This window comes from Gavia stellata, chromosome 4 (genome assembly GCF_030936135.1).
Source record: "Gavia stellata isolate bGavSte3 chromosome 4, bGavSte3.hap2, whole genome shotgun sequence".
NCBI lineage: Eukaryota > Metazoa > Chordata > Aves > Gaviiformes > Gaviidae > Gavia > Gavia stellata.
The window spans coordinates 26307261-26324400 of record NC_082597.1 but is presented as its reverse complement, the minus strand read 5'-3'; the positions used below and the strand labels follow the sequence as shown (position 1 = coordinate 26324400).

General features: G+C 40.8%; 1 protein-coding gene across 2 annotated transcripts in view; it reads left to right on the top strand.

The window, feature by feature from the left end:
- The window catches only part of CPED1 (cadherin like and PC-esterase domain containing 1), a 160054-nt gene extending 144899 nt beyond the window's left edge, over positions 1-15155 (top strand). For both annotated transcript variants that reach the window (XM_059816930.1, XM_059816929.1), the window contains 5 exons: positions 6031-6251; positions 6514-6615; positions 6814-6901; positions 8908-9054; positions 14915-15155. In XM_059816930.1, the coding sequence (XP_059672913.1) occupies positions 6031-6251; positions 6514-6615; positions 6814-6901; positions 8908-9054; positions 14915-15142 (786 nt within the window). In that variant the 3' untranslated portion in view covers positions 15143-15155. The remainder of the gene's footprint in view (positions 1-6030; positions 6252-6513; positions 6616-6813; positions 6902-8907; positions 9055-14914) is intronic.
- The last annotated feature ends 1985 nt before the right edge of the window (positions 15156-17140 follow it).

The window sequence follows — 17140 nt, the reverse complement described above, 5'->3', positions numbered from 1 at the left end:
AGTTAAGTAGTGTTTTGGACTTACAGGTGTTTAAATTTCCTAAGTGTGATTAATTTATAATGATAGGTCTGGTTAAGAAGTGAATTCCACTATGCTTACACAATCTTTTAAAGCCTGTAAGCTATAATGGAATTTTTCACACCAAACATTTGCAACAGAAGACACTGAAAACATATGTCTGTGTGAAAGTGTTGTTCTTTGTCTGGTAAAATTATAGACTTATCCTTTAGTCATCCTGCAGACAAATCTCCCATTGACCTGAACAGTACATGACTAAGCCTTGTGCCAGACTGTAAAGAAATTTTCATATTTTACACACCTTAGCCATCATTTTGCTCATTATTGTCATAGAGCTGCATACAGAATCATCCCCAGAGCCCCTGGTTCAAATTGTGGTAGATACTACCTGGCACACACAACTATAGTAAGTTCATGCAAGTGTATAGAAATAAATGTGGCCATAGCTACCACCCATTCAATTGCATTGAATGATTATTCTAATTCATCGAAGCTCTTGAGTTAATTGAAGGACATATGTTTTCTTCCTGGGGCTAAACACTATTTATTTTAGCCTTTCCAAGCATTTTCTGACAATGAAGCTGACTTGCAAAAGATGGATATTTTGAAAGATGGTTTCTGATGGTTTACGTACCACATGAAAATGTGTTTAGCCAGCTCTGCACAAAGGCACTTTGAAAAGCAAGTACGATTACCTACAAACATCCTCTTCTTCCACCTGGATTTTTTTTTAGGGAGAAGAAAAAGAAGAATTCGTTTATTTTTCCAGGATTTACACATGTCTCACAGCATGGTTGGACCAAAAGTTAGAAGCAGATTGTTGGATGCAGACAAGGTCTTAATGAATGGGTATGCTGCGTGTGCAGATTTGCTGGGCTATGCATCCACCTGCCTGGGATGGATTTGGTTACAAGGAATGCACACCCATCTTTCTATCTGAGATCTTCTCTCTGCTTATGGGAGAGCATTCCTTTCAAAATCCCAGCACTCACAATCTCCATAGTGTAACTGCTGATACCCTCCCATGATGACTGCAGGCAGACTTCAGAGCTCTCCATCGGGGCTAGAGGGCAGGGACCGTAGGTATCACATACTGCATTCCTAGTTTTAATGACATATCTTTCAACAATGCTGTGATTTCACTGTGAAAGAAATAGCTGGAGTTAAATGGATTTGCATGATTCCAGTGATACAGTCCTGGTATGGCTTATACCTACTTGAACAGTCAAAGACCTCTTGACTGAAAACTAATAAGGTTGTTATAATTGACTGACATCTTTGAGGATAACCTACAGTTCTGATCTGTCCACTTTGGCTCATTTCTGTCTTCCCCACTTACACCAAGTCTTAACTATTCTCTTAGCAGACTTGTTTCTGAGAGTTCACATTAATTTCCCTAGTGAAACATCCTGTGTTCCTCACCAATGTGACGTTGCCATCTGTCTCATTCCTGACTCATCCTGCTCAGCCACACCTTCTCCTAGGAATAAGTATACATTCCCAGATGAACACCCAGACACTCAATAGCATTAGCTGTCTGATCTAATTTCCTGACCTTCTGTTTTACCTCCTCATAACAAGCTCACTTAAGAGTGAAAATGGAGATGTTCTGAGACTCAGAACTTACTCCTTCAGAGATCAGCTGTGTGCAGTCTCGTCAGTCTTGTGATAATATTTGAAGAAGTATGCCTGGGCCCTAACAGTTATTTATTTTGCCCAGTTATACTGACTGCTCTAAAGGAATCTGTTCTGACTCCTGTCACCTCCTTCACGTTCTCAGAACATCAGGACAACAACAATAATACTATTCCAAGGCCCACCTGATATTTTCATATGGTGCTCAGCATAATGGCACTCAAGGGCTAGAAATGTCACTTTAAGAAGTGATCTTACCTAGCTTGTCTCTCCTGGTACTAGTTTTCTAAAGGAGTGTGACGTCCCTTCTGCAGACCTGGCCAGCTAGGTACCTCAGGGCAGACTTGAAAACTCACTCATGGATCCACTGCTTATGTGTGTGTGCATATAGAAATTGTAAAGCCCTACAATGTTAAAGTATTTAATAGTGTCAATTGAGTGTGGATGGGTAGGTGGGTTTTGCTCTGGTTTTGACATACCAAAAAAATGGGAAAGAGACTGATGAGTCAATCTCAGTCTTTGATGCTCTGCAATGTTTGAGATCTCCTTCTATGACAAAGTGACCCACTTACTGGACAAGGATAGGCTATGGATATATTCTACCTAGATTTTAGTAAAGCCTTTGACACCATTCCCACAGCATTCTCCTGCAGAAACTGGTTGCTCATGGTTTGGACAGGTGCAGTCTTCGCTGGGTAAAAAACTGGCTGGATGGCCGGGCCCAAAGGGTTGTGGTGAATGGAGTAAAATCCAGTTGGCAGCCGGTCACAAGTGATGTTCTCCAGGGCTCAGTATTGGGGCCAGTTTTGTTTGATATCTTTATCAATGATCTGGATGAGGGGATCGAGTGCACATTCAGTAAGTTTGCAGACAACACCAAGTTGAGCGAGAGTGTTGATCTGCTGGAGGGTCGGAAGGCTCTGCAGAGGTAGCTGGACAGGCTGAATCGATGGGCTGAGGCCAGCTGTATGAGGTTTAATAACTGTATAGTTATAACTACAATATAACTATAACTAAGTTATATAGTTTAATAACTGTATAGTGTATAGTAATAGCTGTATGAGGTTAAGTGCCGGGTCCTGCACTTTGGTCACAACAGCCCCATGTAATGCTACAGGCTTGGGGAACAGTGGCTGGAAAGCTGCCCGATGGAAAAGGACCTGGGGGTGTTGATTGACAGCTGGATGAATATGAGCCAGCAGTGTGCCCAGGTGGCCAAGAAGGCCAACGGCATCCTGGCCTGTATCAGAAATGGTGTGGCCAGCAGGACTAGGGAGGTGATTGTGCCCCTGTACTTGGCACCGGTGAGGTCACACCTTGAACCCTGTGTTCAGTTTTGGGCCCCTCACTACAAGAAAGACATTGAGGTGCTGGAGCGTGTCCAGAGAAGGGCAACAAAGCTGGTGAGGGGTCTGGAGCACAAGTCTTATGAGGAGCGGCTGAGGGAGCTGGGGTTGTTCAGTCTGGAGAAGAGGAGGCTGAGGGGAGACCTTATCACTCTCTACAACTACCTGAAAGGAGGTTGTAGAGAGGTGGGTGCTGGTCTCTTCTCCAAAGTGACAAGTGATAGGACAAGAGGAAATGGCCTCAAGTTGCGCCAGGGGATGTTTAGGTTGGATAGTAGGAGAAACTTCTTCACCGAAAGGGTTGTCAGACACTGGAACGGGCTGCCCAGGGAGACAGTTAAATGACCATCCCTGGAGGTATTTAAAAGGCGTGTGGATGAGGCACTTAGGGACATGGTTTAGTGGTGGACTTAGCAGTGTTAGGTTAACGATTGGACTTAATGACCTTAAAGATCTTTTCCAACCTGAACGATTCTATGATTCTATGAGTTGGAAATATTTGGAATGACACTTCACACTTAAATTGCTTGAGAATACACAGTGTTGGCAAAACTAGACGTCTGTGCATCATGTTCATTGACCTTGGCCATGGTTCTTCTCTCCTTTTTTTCCATGAAGGGTGTTGTTCTGCTATTTAAATTCAGTGGTAGATGTGAGTAGACCAAATACAGTTAGAAGGAGAAAATATCTGTCAGAATCTTAGTCACAGTAGAATGAAGAGTGAGATAAAAATGCCACATCTGCCAAATCAGAGTAATTAATAGCTGAATATGCGCCTTTGCAATTAGAAATCCCCAGGTGCAGTGATAACAAAATGGTATCATATGTTATTAGAAGAAAAATCATCTAGCATGTTCTACCAACTGCTCTATGTGTGTAACCTGGTAGAGTCTGTTTGGTATCCTGCTAATGATGTTCTGTGTTTTTACAGAAATGTTCTCACTCACATTGCAAGTTAATGATATCCTCGCCTGCTAGTATCTGAGAACTGCTTTTTAAATAGATATACATCTAGATACTACAGTGATGGACTTACGAAATGGAGATTAAAGAGACATGGATATAGACAGGCTGGAGAGATTAAGAGATTTTGCAAGTTAAAAGAATTGTTTAAAACCTCAGGTTAACCTACTTTAGAATTAGGACATACTGTAAGCGTGAACTGTCTTCCTAATTGTAAATAATTGTGTGCATGTTTGTGTGTATCAGAGAGGGAAAGAGAGAATATCCAACCAGTCCTTCAAGGATCCAAGGATCCTTGACTTCTGTGAGTCATGTTATGCTTGGTTTAAAGAGTTTTCTTCTGACACAATGTGAAAAGAGTTGGAAATCCCCTCACATGTGGGGGAAGCACTTGTTCAGTCCAGGCATGAACAGCAGCTGTTTAAGAATTTACACTGTGAAGAAGCTTTGAGAGGTCCAGGACAGGAGGTAAAAGAGCCTCTATATGCTCAGTGCTTGTTTTAATTTGTTTGCTGCTATACATAATCTACCAAGGGCTTCTCCACAGCCCACAATGGGCAAGGCATGGGATGTTCAAGTCATTCATGCCTATTCTTGAACCTTGCACCAAATCAGGGAATGTTCCTCTGAAACTGCTTCTGTTCTGTGGGAATTGTCATTGGTACACTGTTGTGGCTTATTTTTACTCACAGTAGGTTCATAGTGGGAACTGGAATCAGTCCCTAAAAATGTGACGTTCCTGAAGGGAATAGATAAATAGAGATGTATTAGGTGAGAGAAGTCCAAGATGCTTTCACCACATAAAATCTCTAAGAGAAGGTTTGGAAGTGTATTCTTAAACATGTAATCGTGTGCAGCCTGAATTTTATTTGCATAACTAAATATTCAAGGTGGAAGTGGTAAAGCATCAAACTCCAAATCAAATTAAAAAACCAAAGAACAAAATCCCAACTTACAGGGTGCCAACTACCCTGAGTGCTAGAGGAGGTAGGAGAAGCAACATACTGCTGTGCAGAGAACAGGGTTGTTACTGTGTTGTGGCTCTATGGGGCTTCTCACTCACCGTTTTACATTTATGTTCCTCTACATGGATTTCTGGCTGAGGTGACTGTGGTAATAACAGATTATGCACACAGTTTCATTGGCAAAACACAGTGAACCTGGGTTCTCTTCCCCTTTGGACTTTTGTAATCTCTTACATGTTCTCTTCAGCAGGAGGAAATGCTAGTCCTATCCACTAAAAATAGGGCAATTACATTAGGAAAACCCACACATTAAGTTCTGTGGTCTCCACATACAGAGATGTTTGATTTTGTCAGGGGAGTCTACAGAATGGGTGGGAGCTAGCCCGAATTCGACTTCATTCGTTTACAAGTTCAGAGTAGCCCAGTGAAGACTGCTGACTTCTGTCATCCTGACAGCACTTCTAACCCCCTTCAGGCCACGATGCTTCCTGGTGGTCACATCACACATGCCAGGACTCTGTTCAGATTATCTGCCACCAAAATAACCCCCTTTTTTTCCCCTCTGAAATTGCACAAAGACCATCTCTCTACAAATAAGGCAGCAGCTGCATCCATTGATCTCTCTGTGTGTGTTACTTTGGTGTAAATTCTGATGAATCACGTTTATGGAAGACAGACATTAACCAAGATGTGCTGTGTAGGAACAAACCACATGAAAAACTGGGGGAACAAAAGCAGGAAGCTGCAAGCAATCGCAAGAGGTTCTGTACTAGCAATTGGAAGTAAATACAAACTTAAGCAAAAGAAATGAACAAGGATGAAAAATGCAGGACTAACTGTGCAGCTATAGCCATTTATAGCCTGTACTTTTTGTCTTTGAAACACATAATACAGCTTTTTGTTAATCAGATCATACAGTTTTTGCTAAAGAAGATCCTTAGTATTGAGATGCCAGGGCTCCAGAACTGGCAGCTCACAGAGGTATTTCTTGAACATTATGAGAAGGGCTTAAAAACCTCCAGAATAACTGTATTCTTTTCGTAGCTTTTGGCTTTTGGAGTGTACAACTTCTAAGTAAGTCGTATCTTTTTTTCCATCCAAAGATTCTTTTTATAGGTGACTCAACTAACAGAGGGATGATGTACTATCTAATAGAAAGAGTGAATAAGACTCTTCAGGAATGGCAGAAGACTCATGATGTTAAATGTTATCATAATATCAACGAGGGGAAAACCTTTATCAGTTACTCCTACTACCCCCAGTTTTGGATGAACGCAGACCAGAGACCAACTTTTGAAAAAGCACTGGAACAACTGCTGCAGAGGTACCGTTCAAACTCTATTGCTGGCTTGTTTGTATTCCCATTCTATTCGCAAACGTGTTTAACACATTTTACAATTAAAGTCAGTAAACAATTAAACATAACGTGTGCAGACCGTATTGTGTGGTTGAAAAATAGTAGAAAATGACATCAGACCTCTGATCAGAATGCCAGATACAGTTCACTGAAATGCAATGCAACGCAGTTAAAATGTTTGCCATCTGTTTTAAGGCAACATGTGTTGTTTTTCCTTTCTGGGTTTCAGATCACGTCCCCTGGAGAATACAGACCAGACCGTATTAATTGTAGGTGGCGTTCAGTGGCTTAATTCCAATCACCTGCAAATTATCCAAAAGGTGTTGAACAGGTAATGTTATGTGCTTGGTGTTATTCCAAGTCTTGATATGATAAATTATGAGAAACAACCAAAAATTTTACATACAAACATTTAATTTGTTTTCTCATGAGTGTGCACTTAACTGACTTTGAAAAAATAAAAATGAAGTGTCTTTTGATGTGTCTGTTAAGTAAAATGTGTATCCTTTTTTTTTAATTTGCCAAACAGGGAAAATCTATCAAATATCCTGGTAATTATCAAATCCATAGGGATGGGTTTTCACCTCCCAGTGGATGGAATACATTCTCTATCACAGGTAAGCTATAGTATATTTAGAGTGCATTTTCACAGAAGACTTGTCATTTCAGCAATAATTCTGCTGTCTGGACAAAATATGTTACAACCACTGCTGAGCAAGCTTTAAGTGGATCAAAGGAAGAATAATGTTTGTATTTGCTCATACGGCTTGCTGATGTGGATTCAAACTGATGTGCCTTATTTTGTGGATTCCACCTCAATCAGAGCACCATTGGAGATGGCACACTCAGTCAGCCATCCCAGGAACCAGAAGAGGCTCTGATACTAAGCCTGCTGCCAAAGCTGAGAAATCAAGCTGGGGAAAGGCGGATTGCTGCTTGTACCACGACGAGCACTGGCCCTTCCCAGGCTTCCTCCACGGTTACTGCTGGATCAGATTCACTGGTCTGGCTGCATTGCACAGCTCTCCATAAATCTATCTTAACCAACCTATGAAGCTGGAACATTACAGAGCTGCTGGAATGTACCAGTGAATCTAGCCTGTTATTTGTATGTTAATCGGATGTTACAGTAAGTTTAAATCATGTCCAAGACTCTCAGAATAAGAGATGGGCTCATTTCAATGTGCTGTGTAACTCATTCAATTCAATATTTTTATTTACAATTTGCATGGTGGTTCTCTATTGAACACATATAAAATGCCTGGATGAGACGGGGCTGGGAAGCATCGGAGGGCAGAACGGAGTAAATGATGCCTACGGCACTGCATGTAACACTCCAGCCATTCACAGGTGTTGAAAAGAGAAAATTAGTAGCTTTCATAGTTTACGTACAGCACTCCTATCACAATGGTGACTGGCGCCCACGTCTTTTTGCAGCCATAACACACTGCTGTATTCAGTGTGTGACTTACTGTTAACTCTCACCCTTCTTTCTGCTGCAGAGACTGCCCTGTCACATTTTGCCCATTCATTCTAAGTTAGTACTATCTGCCTTGTCTCTACTAAACGCCTTCTTATTGATTCCAACCATTTCTTTAATTTATCCAGATGGCCAAATTAGGATACAGTAGGGAAATGGTTGGGCTAAACATGAAGAAATGTCATAGCTCCTGCTGTAGCTTTCAGGGGAGTTCAGTCCTAGGAGGAAGAAGCAGAACTTTGATCGTAGGTGGGTGAGGCAAGGACAGAAAGAGTATTAAAGGCTTCCCACTACTGCCTTTTTCTGTTTCTCATCCAGTAGTTTATAAAACTCCAAAAATCAACTACAGTACGTAACCGACATTCTTTTCCCTTTCAATATTGGAGTCATATGCCAATTTACCCATGTGGTTTGGGTGCTCTGGACTTCTGGATTACCGTAGCCACTCTCAAAGCCCTTCTGTCTTCAGTGTCAAATCCACCACACTGACAAATTTATGGGTAACCTTTTTTCTATTCCTGGCCTTCCTACAGTATCTTGAGAAATAATAATCTGTTCTTCAGTGTAACCGTTACTAAGATACCCATGGCCCTATACTCCTTTTTAAGCAACAGTCTCAATGACTCAATGATTTGAAGCTGAATTTTAATTTTACAAGAACAATTTCACCATTTGTTAGAGACAACTTTATAATAGAAATTTTTTTCTGAATTACGTGTCATATTAGCTAAGTATATATTAAAAACAATTACCCAGTAATTATATTTTAAACAACATTGAATTCTTTCTATAAAGGAAACTGCACAACTCTTGAAAAGTAATTATAGTTACTGCTAACTTGATTTTTAGTTTAGATCTTATTGAAATCAACCTGATTTGTTGTGTAATTGAGGGAAAAATTTTCAGATTTTCTTGTAACTATTTTTATGCTGCAAAACCCATTCTAAGAAATTTTGTCAAAAATCTACAACAGTCTTGGAGTAATAGCTACTTTCAAGAGTGAATTTATAGTTATTCATGTCTGGAGTGTAACGTAATTGCTTTATTCAAAATGCAGTTTTGCTATTCATTTCAGTGGCAGAATAAAATAACCTTTAAACAGTCCTTCTGACAAGACATTGCAATATTTTATCTGGAATACAGGCAGAAGTGCAAAACTTGTGGAATGAAAACTTGGTTATTCTGGATACAGCCAAAAATTTCGGCTATGAAGTTGTTGACACCTTTGTCATCACCATGGGACGTTACAAAGAATTCCTGCAAGGGAAGTGTGGCTGCCATTTCCATGAGGTAATAGTTTATGCTCATATCATTCCCAGGTATTTAAGAGAGATTTTAACTGTTAGGTGCTTAGAAACAAAAAGGTGTGCAACGAGGTTCAGATCCGTGACTCAAAGTTAGGTCTGAATAAAAACCACGGAGATAGCAGTTTGTATAGTGGCACTTGTCCCTCACTGTTCAGCGTGCAACACTACCTGAGGATGGGCTGAACTGCTGTAGTGGTGATTCCCTGAAATAAAAACAAGCATGCTCTTCTGCAAAGGTAACCGATATAAAAAGATGTTGCACAGTTTCCAGGTTCTTACGTTATTTGCTATACTTTATACATCCCTACTCCTTCTGCATGGATTCAGTTTATCTTTTTGCCATACCTCAGTCTCACAGGTTTTTGTCTGAAGCCTTCCTAACTGAGCAGCTCAGCAGACTCCCATCAAACCATAGGTACATTTAAAATGGACCTTAAAATTGAAAGACCTATCTTATTGCTGTATATCTGTTTTCATACGTCTGAGAAAGAGTTGTCTGGGAAAGTTACAGTGACTGACTATACAAACAGAAGTATAAGTTGCTTGTTCTCACTCACGCCCATAGTTCTGTTTTCTTTTTTGTCTGACCTCTATAGAAATTCTGTCTTCTGTTTTATAACTGCTGGACTGGTGAAACAGGGACATGGTAAAATATATGAGTAGGGCATATTCTTCTGTTGATTCGAAGTTCTGGCAAGGAATCTTCACAATATATTACGAATGACAGGAGTCCATGGATTAAATCAAAAACAAATAAGCAAACACATTATTATATCTAGGCACCAAATCAGCCCAGAGACTGCCAAACCAGTGAAAGTAAAGAGTTTGAAAAACAAGATATTTAAAGTTTTTCTGGTTTCCTTTAAGATGTATTTTGAGTATGTGGTATGTCTTTTTATAGTGAGTACTCTTCCCCATCTGCAAAGGAGGGATCTGTTTTAGTTTTGGATTTCTTGTACCTTATGTATAGATGAAGAACTGCACTCCTGGTTTAGTGCAGGCAACCCTCAATGAAAACAGAGAGTATAATTTTCAAGTACTCAAGTAAGCAGGTACCCTCTGCCATAAGGCTGATGACAGTAATTTTGCATATGATAGTTAAAGAACTGTCACCAAGGCCACTAGACTATTCCTGTAGCTTCCAACTAAGTCCTTCCTCATACCCATGACACCAACTTGTTGGTATAAAAGGCCAGTTCTCAGGTTCCTGTTATGAGTGGTCAGTCTGCTGAGAATCCGAACACGTCATTCATTGCCCTACAGGAGACCCATGAATATTACATTACTCCCTTTGGAAACCAGAAAAAGCTTTGAGGAATGAAGGAGGCTTATATCTTTCCAGGTGCTTAGCTCCTGATTCCCAGTAAAAAATATTTCTTCAGGGAAAACTAGAACTCAGACATCATCAGTAACCCCATGCCTCCATTCGTTGCTGGATATAAGGACAGAGAAGCCTTCTGGTACCTCTATAGATAGTGTCATGTTTAGCAGAGTAAAAAATTGCCTGTGATGCTACAAGGATCTTCATTCCTATGAACTGAGTCTAGATTAACAAAAGTCTGTTTAACAAAAGACTAGGAAACTACTGCAATTTATTCCATTAAAATCTGTTTAGAACGATAAAACTTGAACTGTCATATCTTTCAGGAAGATTGCATTTCCTCTGCATGATCAAAAGAGAGATGACAGATGCAAGTTCTTTCACAGAATGAAATACAGAATGAGAAGAAATTGTTACCAAAACTGGAGAAAAAAAGGATGCAATGAAAGAGGTCTCTTCGAAACCAAGAGTTAATGAATTTATGGTGTTTCACAGTCAGCTGGGGGCTTTGAGCCAGTAAGAAGCTACTAGTTGAAAGAAATCTCAGGAGTTTGGTTATTGACTAGAATAATGACACAAGCAATTTGATGTGTCATTTAGAAGACAGAACTCAGGAAGTTAGTTCTTATGGAGAGAATCCTAGAACTTTTTTATTAGAGTTATCAAAAGTGCACAAATATTAAAAAATGCTATCACCCACACAAGTGAAATGCTAGCATTTTCCCAGCATAATTTAGGAATTTGTTTTCTGTCAAAACAAATTACTTCAAATAAGAGAGACCACCAAATGTTTTCTGAATCTCTCAAGAGAAGGATAAAACCCCGTTGCTTATTTTGCCAAGTCATGCCTATTTTCCTGTAAGCCTCACTCTTGGCCAAGCCTGCTCCCAGGACCTGGGCGTGTGCAGGCTTAGCACAGAAGCTCCGTAGAGCTTCACAGGTACAAAGGTGGGCCGTAACACCAGGAATGAAGTGGAAGCACTAATTTATGTGAAGAAATGTCAGGACAGCTGTGATATATTTTTCTTAAAGATCAAAAAAAAGCAAAGATCTAAAAATAAGGTTTCCTTCATCCAACACCCACAGTATACACTGGAAAACAAAATATACTGTGGCTAATTAAACCTAGGAGTAGTTTAAACAACGAACTGAAATTCAGTGGTGATGATAGTAAAATTCAGGCACAGGCTCCAGAGTGTCCTTGTGGTGTGCGCTGGCCAAGGACTAGCATAGCAAGCCTAACTATTTTCTTGTAGCTAGTGGATTATATTTAATTCCGTCAGCCGCAGCAGTCACTTTTGGATAAAGCAGAATTAAAAAATTAATAACTATAAGGCTTTGATTTTTGGCCTTAAATATCACAGACAGAGATATAATATCAGAGACAGTATGCCGGACAACACATGCATTCCCAAAAGAGAGTGGGGAGGCAATCAGCTGCCACTGGTTGGGACTCTGTTCAGGTATGAGGCTCACTTGGACTGAGCACAGGTTTGGAAGCGTTACCAGACCCGTCTGACCTCACGTGCTGTGTGTCAACCTCACAGCTGGTTTCCACCTCAGGCTTCTCAGGAGCTCACATGTTTTCAGCCCATTGCCATGGCCTCTGTCCTGCTTTGGGACCAAACACAGCAGGCGTGGTTAGTTAACCAAGCCTTTAATCTGCTCTGCTCAGTACATGAGAGAGGCACGAACACAGCTCAGTCCAAATGGAGCTGGAGAAGACGGAGTAAGTGACAGAGCAGATATTTATGCGATGGATAAGTAGTCCCGTGGAGTAAATGCCCCCCTCCATTTCACCCAGATGGCTATATTGACCCTTTTTTGTCTAGAACCCAGATGTTGGTGTCTTCGTGGGTCATTGCTGATGCTCGCCATTTCCACAGAGCTTTTGAGTGAAACAGAGAGCTTCAAAGTGAAATATTTCAGATGTTTTGTATGGAACTGGGAGGAAAACAGCAGGGCGTGATCGGCCATCAGCATTTTTCATGCACTCCTCCATCATTTTGTATGAGCTCATGTGCAGATTTGGCCTTGCATCTCTGCCAGAGGAATCTCAACAGAGAGTATGTGTTTCTGGGGAGGGTCAGGGGAGAATTTGGCTCACGGAGCTGTTGTTAATGAGGCTTGAGTGGCCATTGTGCCTGAAAGAGGCATAGATGTGCCCAGGAGAATCCATCAGCCCCCAAAAAGCAGACTTGACCCTTGGGGAAAGCAAAAAGAAAGTCCTTGAATGCTTTTGATACCTCGTTAGTTTTAACAGTTTTGTCATCAGTTTATTTCTGCATCCTGGCAAGTGGAGTTTCATCAGGTGCTGAAGCAGTTTGCGCTAGGAAAATGGCATTTTGCCTCCAAAGACGGAGCCAAGAACACTGTGTAAACTCATTTTTTATGAAACCAGATGAGATGGATTAAATCTACTGCTTTGTACTTTCACTTTCTTTCTCTTAAATAGTGACCTTCTAAAATCCCAGAAGACAGCACCCCTCTGTAAATGCCATCTGAGCTAAAGCACGGCCATGTGGGAATGGAGGGCTGGCTGTTCTGTGCAGTCAGGAAACAAGAAAGGAAATGCATTCAGCAGTTCTCATTTAGTTCTCGCTAGCTGGCCAAACAGAAAGCTGTTTCCCCCGATTGTCCTGGTAAATTATTTGAGTTCCCACCAACCCACTTCAGAGGGCCTCAGGTCACCCTGATAGCATAGAAATCCACATCTCTGTAGACCCTACAATCTTCGCTCAGATTGCCAAGGGATCTGAATTCACAAAGGGATTATAACAATCCGGGATAAAAAATCTTGCATAACTTTGGCACTTTCTGCCATACTTCTTGTTCTATGCACACACGCAAACTTGATTTTTTAATTAGCTCATTCTGCACAAATGCTTGTGGAGAAGTAGCTTGGCCAGCAGTTACGAAGACCTTTATGGGACCTATTTTTTTTATTCACATTTATTTCCTAATTTAATGGCAATGAAAGCATGGTCACAACACAGAAACTGGCAACCTTGGGATTTTGGTATCTTAATCAGTGGCTGGCTGCTGGATGAACATTAGATTGCATTCCTGGGAGATTATGCCTAACAGGAATGCAGTTTGGGTGATTGGTTCAAGGTGGCATCGTTTTGAAATAGTTGTAAGATCTAAGGCACTAATTTAGAAAAATGAACCTGCAGTAATTGCATAAAAACAAATAACAGCCCTTGGCTTAGCTGTATCAAATTGATCAGAGGATATATTAATTTTCTACATGGATAATTCCTGGTCTTTTTTTAGTTCAGCCAGCTCCCTCATAGCCTCTCTGCCCAGTCTTTCAAGCCTTTGCACATGTTATTCCTTCACTCACATTTAATTTCGTATGAGTTTCTTCATTTATTATGAGCTTCGCTACATATGAACATTGTTTCTGATTGTTCGGTGACAGTAAATATACATTATATTTTTAAAAAGCTAATATGCTTCCACACAAATATATGCATTAATAAATGAAGTTGCTTTTTCAAGTGTCTGCTGTGATTCATATAACAGGAATATTGATGGGCATCAGAGCTATCAAGTCAGCATGTATTTACTCTTTTAAAAATAAATTAACGACTTGGTCCCTTTTCTTCTTTCTCTGGATTTGCCAATGCCTGGGCCGGGGTCCTCTGTCCTGCATGTGCAAGATTCTGAGGCTTTGCCTCTCTTGAAGTTGCTTCATTATTCATCAGTGACTATGTGTTCACTGAAACGACACCTTCAGCATCTCACAGGAGACCACCCCCCCAGTCATTAGGCTCCTGACAACCACACCTTTCACCTTCTCTCTCGTTAGTCCCGTGGGCATTTGTTTATTCCATACAAACGGAACATGATAATCCCAGAGCTTTATACATATTTGGGGGTCCAAGGAGGAGCATTCTTCTGCACTGTTACTGAACCACATTGTGGTTATGTCAGTGTGATGCCCTGGAGAGAGGGATGTTAAATTGCACCGTAACTCCCTTCTTGGAGAAACATGACACATGAGTGTTTTCATCTCAACATGGAGCTGGGCCAGGTTTGCATCAAGACCTGAGAGTGACACATTCCCGCAGCACTCACAGCTGAGACGCAGCATATGTTCCTCAAGCACTTGGGATCAGAACAGGATTTAAACCTTCCTGCAAGTCAGGGCTGTCCTGAGTTTATTTTTTCCCATGGTAAATATACAGACAAGCTGTTAAGTATGAATTTTGTCATAAATTGTCCCGAATGAAGAGAACAGAGTCTAATATACAAAGGCATTACAGAGTCAACCAACTGAGTATAATGGGCCTATACATTTAGATTTCAAGGCTTAAGTGAATAAGATCTTGCACTTTAATTAGTACGTAACATAACAAGTTGGCCCACTAAAATACTGTTTGTGAGCAACTTGCAGTTCAAGGCAAGAGTATCAGGACCTGCTTTGTGGCGAACTGTCTCAGCATTTCTGTACACGCAGCTGTGTATCCTTCTAGGTGCAGGCAGAAAGCACTCACATATGTCACTTCTTTTGCAGGTGGTGAAATCCAATCCCTCTGAAGAAAGTCCACACATAACAATGACGTTCTCGAGGCACTATACACTGGGGAAATATCTTGGCAGTCAAAGCAAACCATCACAACTGCAGGACTATGCAAGAAATTCTCAGTCCCCATATCATGTCCGAGGTCCAATAAATCAAGTTTATTCTGAAATCCTTCTCAGCAGGCTCTGTGCAAGTAAGAGGGAGCTTGTCAGCACATAGCCTCTCTTGGATGAAGCACTGGGACTAGACATGTGCCACTATGTGAGTGACAATCGAAGGACCGTGGTGAATTTATGACATGCTTCTTTGATTTGCTGCACACACACCAACAGAGTTTGGGACATGTGGCATTTTTCCTAAAATTTTATGAAATCAAGATATGCCCTGGCAACTCTGTGGTGTCAAAATGGAAGACGAAGGGATGCAAAGGAGAGAAGAGGGGAAGTTGCTTGAACTGTTGCCAAAGGCTAGAACAGCTGTAGCTCAAGCAACTGTGTATTAACAATAGTAAAGACGGAGAAATATATACACTTGAACGATTTGGAAAGGACTGCTTTAGCTCTTCAGCACTATCTAGTTTTCTATTTATAGAGACACTGTAATATTTGAATGTATTTAGAAACTGGCTACATTCCATTTTAAAGAGTTTTATTTTATGTGGATGCGTTCCCTTCAATATCAAACCTTTTCTATTTAGACACTTGGTTTATACAACTTGAAAATGTCTATTAGCATTTTACTGATGCCGCCAGGTTTTGAACTCTAGTGTTTTTAGTGAAAACACACCCCTTCTTTGATGGAACAGACATCTGCTCCCTTTTTTTGCATGTTCTAAAGCTAATATAGAGATACATTTCTTAGACTTGAGACTGATTATAACTGTCTAGATGTAACATGTAAATATAGTGAATGTGTTAACATAACCTTATTTATGGTCTCAGTTTAGGAGAGTGGCCTTATGCAGGAAGGCTTCTTAGATATGTGCTTCAGCATCTGCCTTGGCCTGTAAGCCAAGCAAGTATTCTTCCTGCATAGAAGTGCCATTTCTTTTATAATTTTTTAGAAAATGCTTGCCAATGTGTGAAGCCAGAACCACAAGGAGAAGAAAAATTCCCTTTGCAAGCACACATAAGAACTTTGGGATCTGGTTTTTAATCTGTCATGATAAGTGTGTGATGCGATATGATAGGAGCGGAATATACTGCCTGTATCTCATGCTTGGCAGGGACAAGACCTTACTGGAACACGAGTTTCATGCTGTAGCCCAGCTACATCACCAATGTTTGTAGACCTAATCTGGGTGAAACCCCAGGGAGAGGCTTCACCACTGTAGGGGAGAACTGTCTGTTGATCCCCTGCCACAACTTTGACAGCACATTCATTTGCAGCTGTGGTGCCCGATGGAAAACCAAGGGTGGTCCAGGCTTAGCAGCTGGGTGATGGGTTAATGGTGACAGAGAGCAAAGCCCCCTGAGACTGTTCTCCCTACAAATTATCCAGTTATGGATTTGTGATTTAATCCAGTCACAAAGCAATGAGCATCACTCGCTCCCACCGTGCACTAGAGAAGGGGGTCAGAACCAGGTAAGTATGAGTCTAACAAAGGATCCATCGAGCCCTGTGGCATGCATACCCCTTCACTATTGTATATATAATCCTCCACTAGCTTCTACTGCCTTTGGGAAAGGAAGCCTCAAGAAATGTTAGGGAAGAAACAAATTATACACAGAACTGATCACCATCTTATTGGCCTTAGTAGCACACAGAGGGGCTGTCCTATACAGAAGTAGTACTAGAAATTCATGACACCACATTTAGGATTTGCCAAAGATCCTTAAACTCAACACAGTCCGTATCCGCAGCTAAAGTATTGTGAATCCTTGCTCCTTCAGATAAGATACGTGGAAATATGATGGGAAATTGTCATGTAATACGGAGTTTGGCTTCCCTAGATGATCAGAGGATCCTCAGAAAGAGGATCTGGCATATCTAATTCAGGAGACATTGCACTGTATTGACAAAGCTCCTAATTTAGACAATGACATTACATTTAGTGAGACAGTGTGAGTATTTCTGTTTCTCTATAAAATGTTGTTGCTGTGCTTACAATACATGTCCCTGAATTTCTATATAAGGTTTTCCCTGGCATGGAACTTTATGTGAAAGACGGGTCAGGAATTGTGCATAAATACTGAAAATGTCAGCATTTGGTTTTGA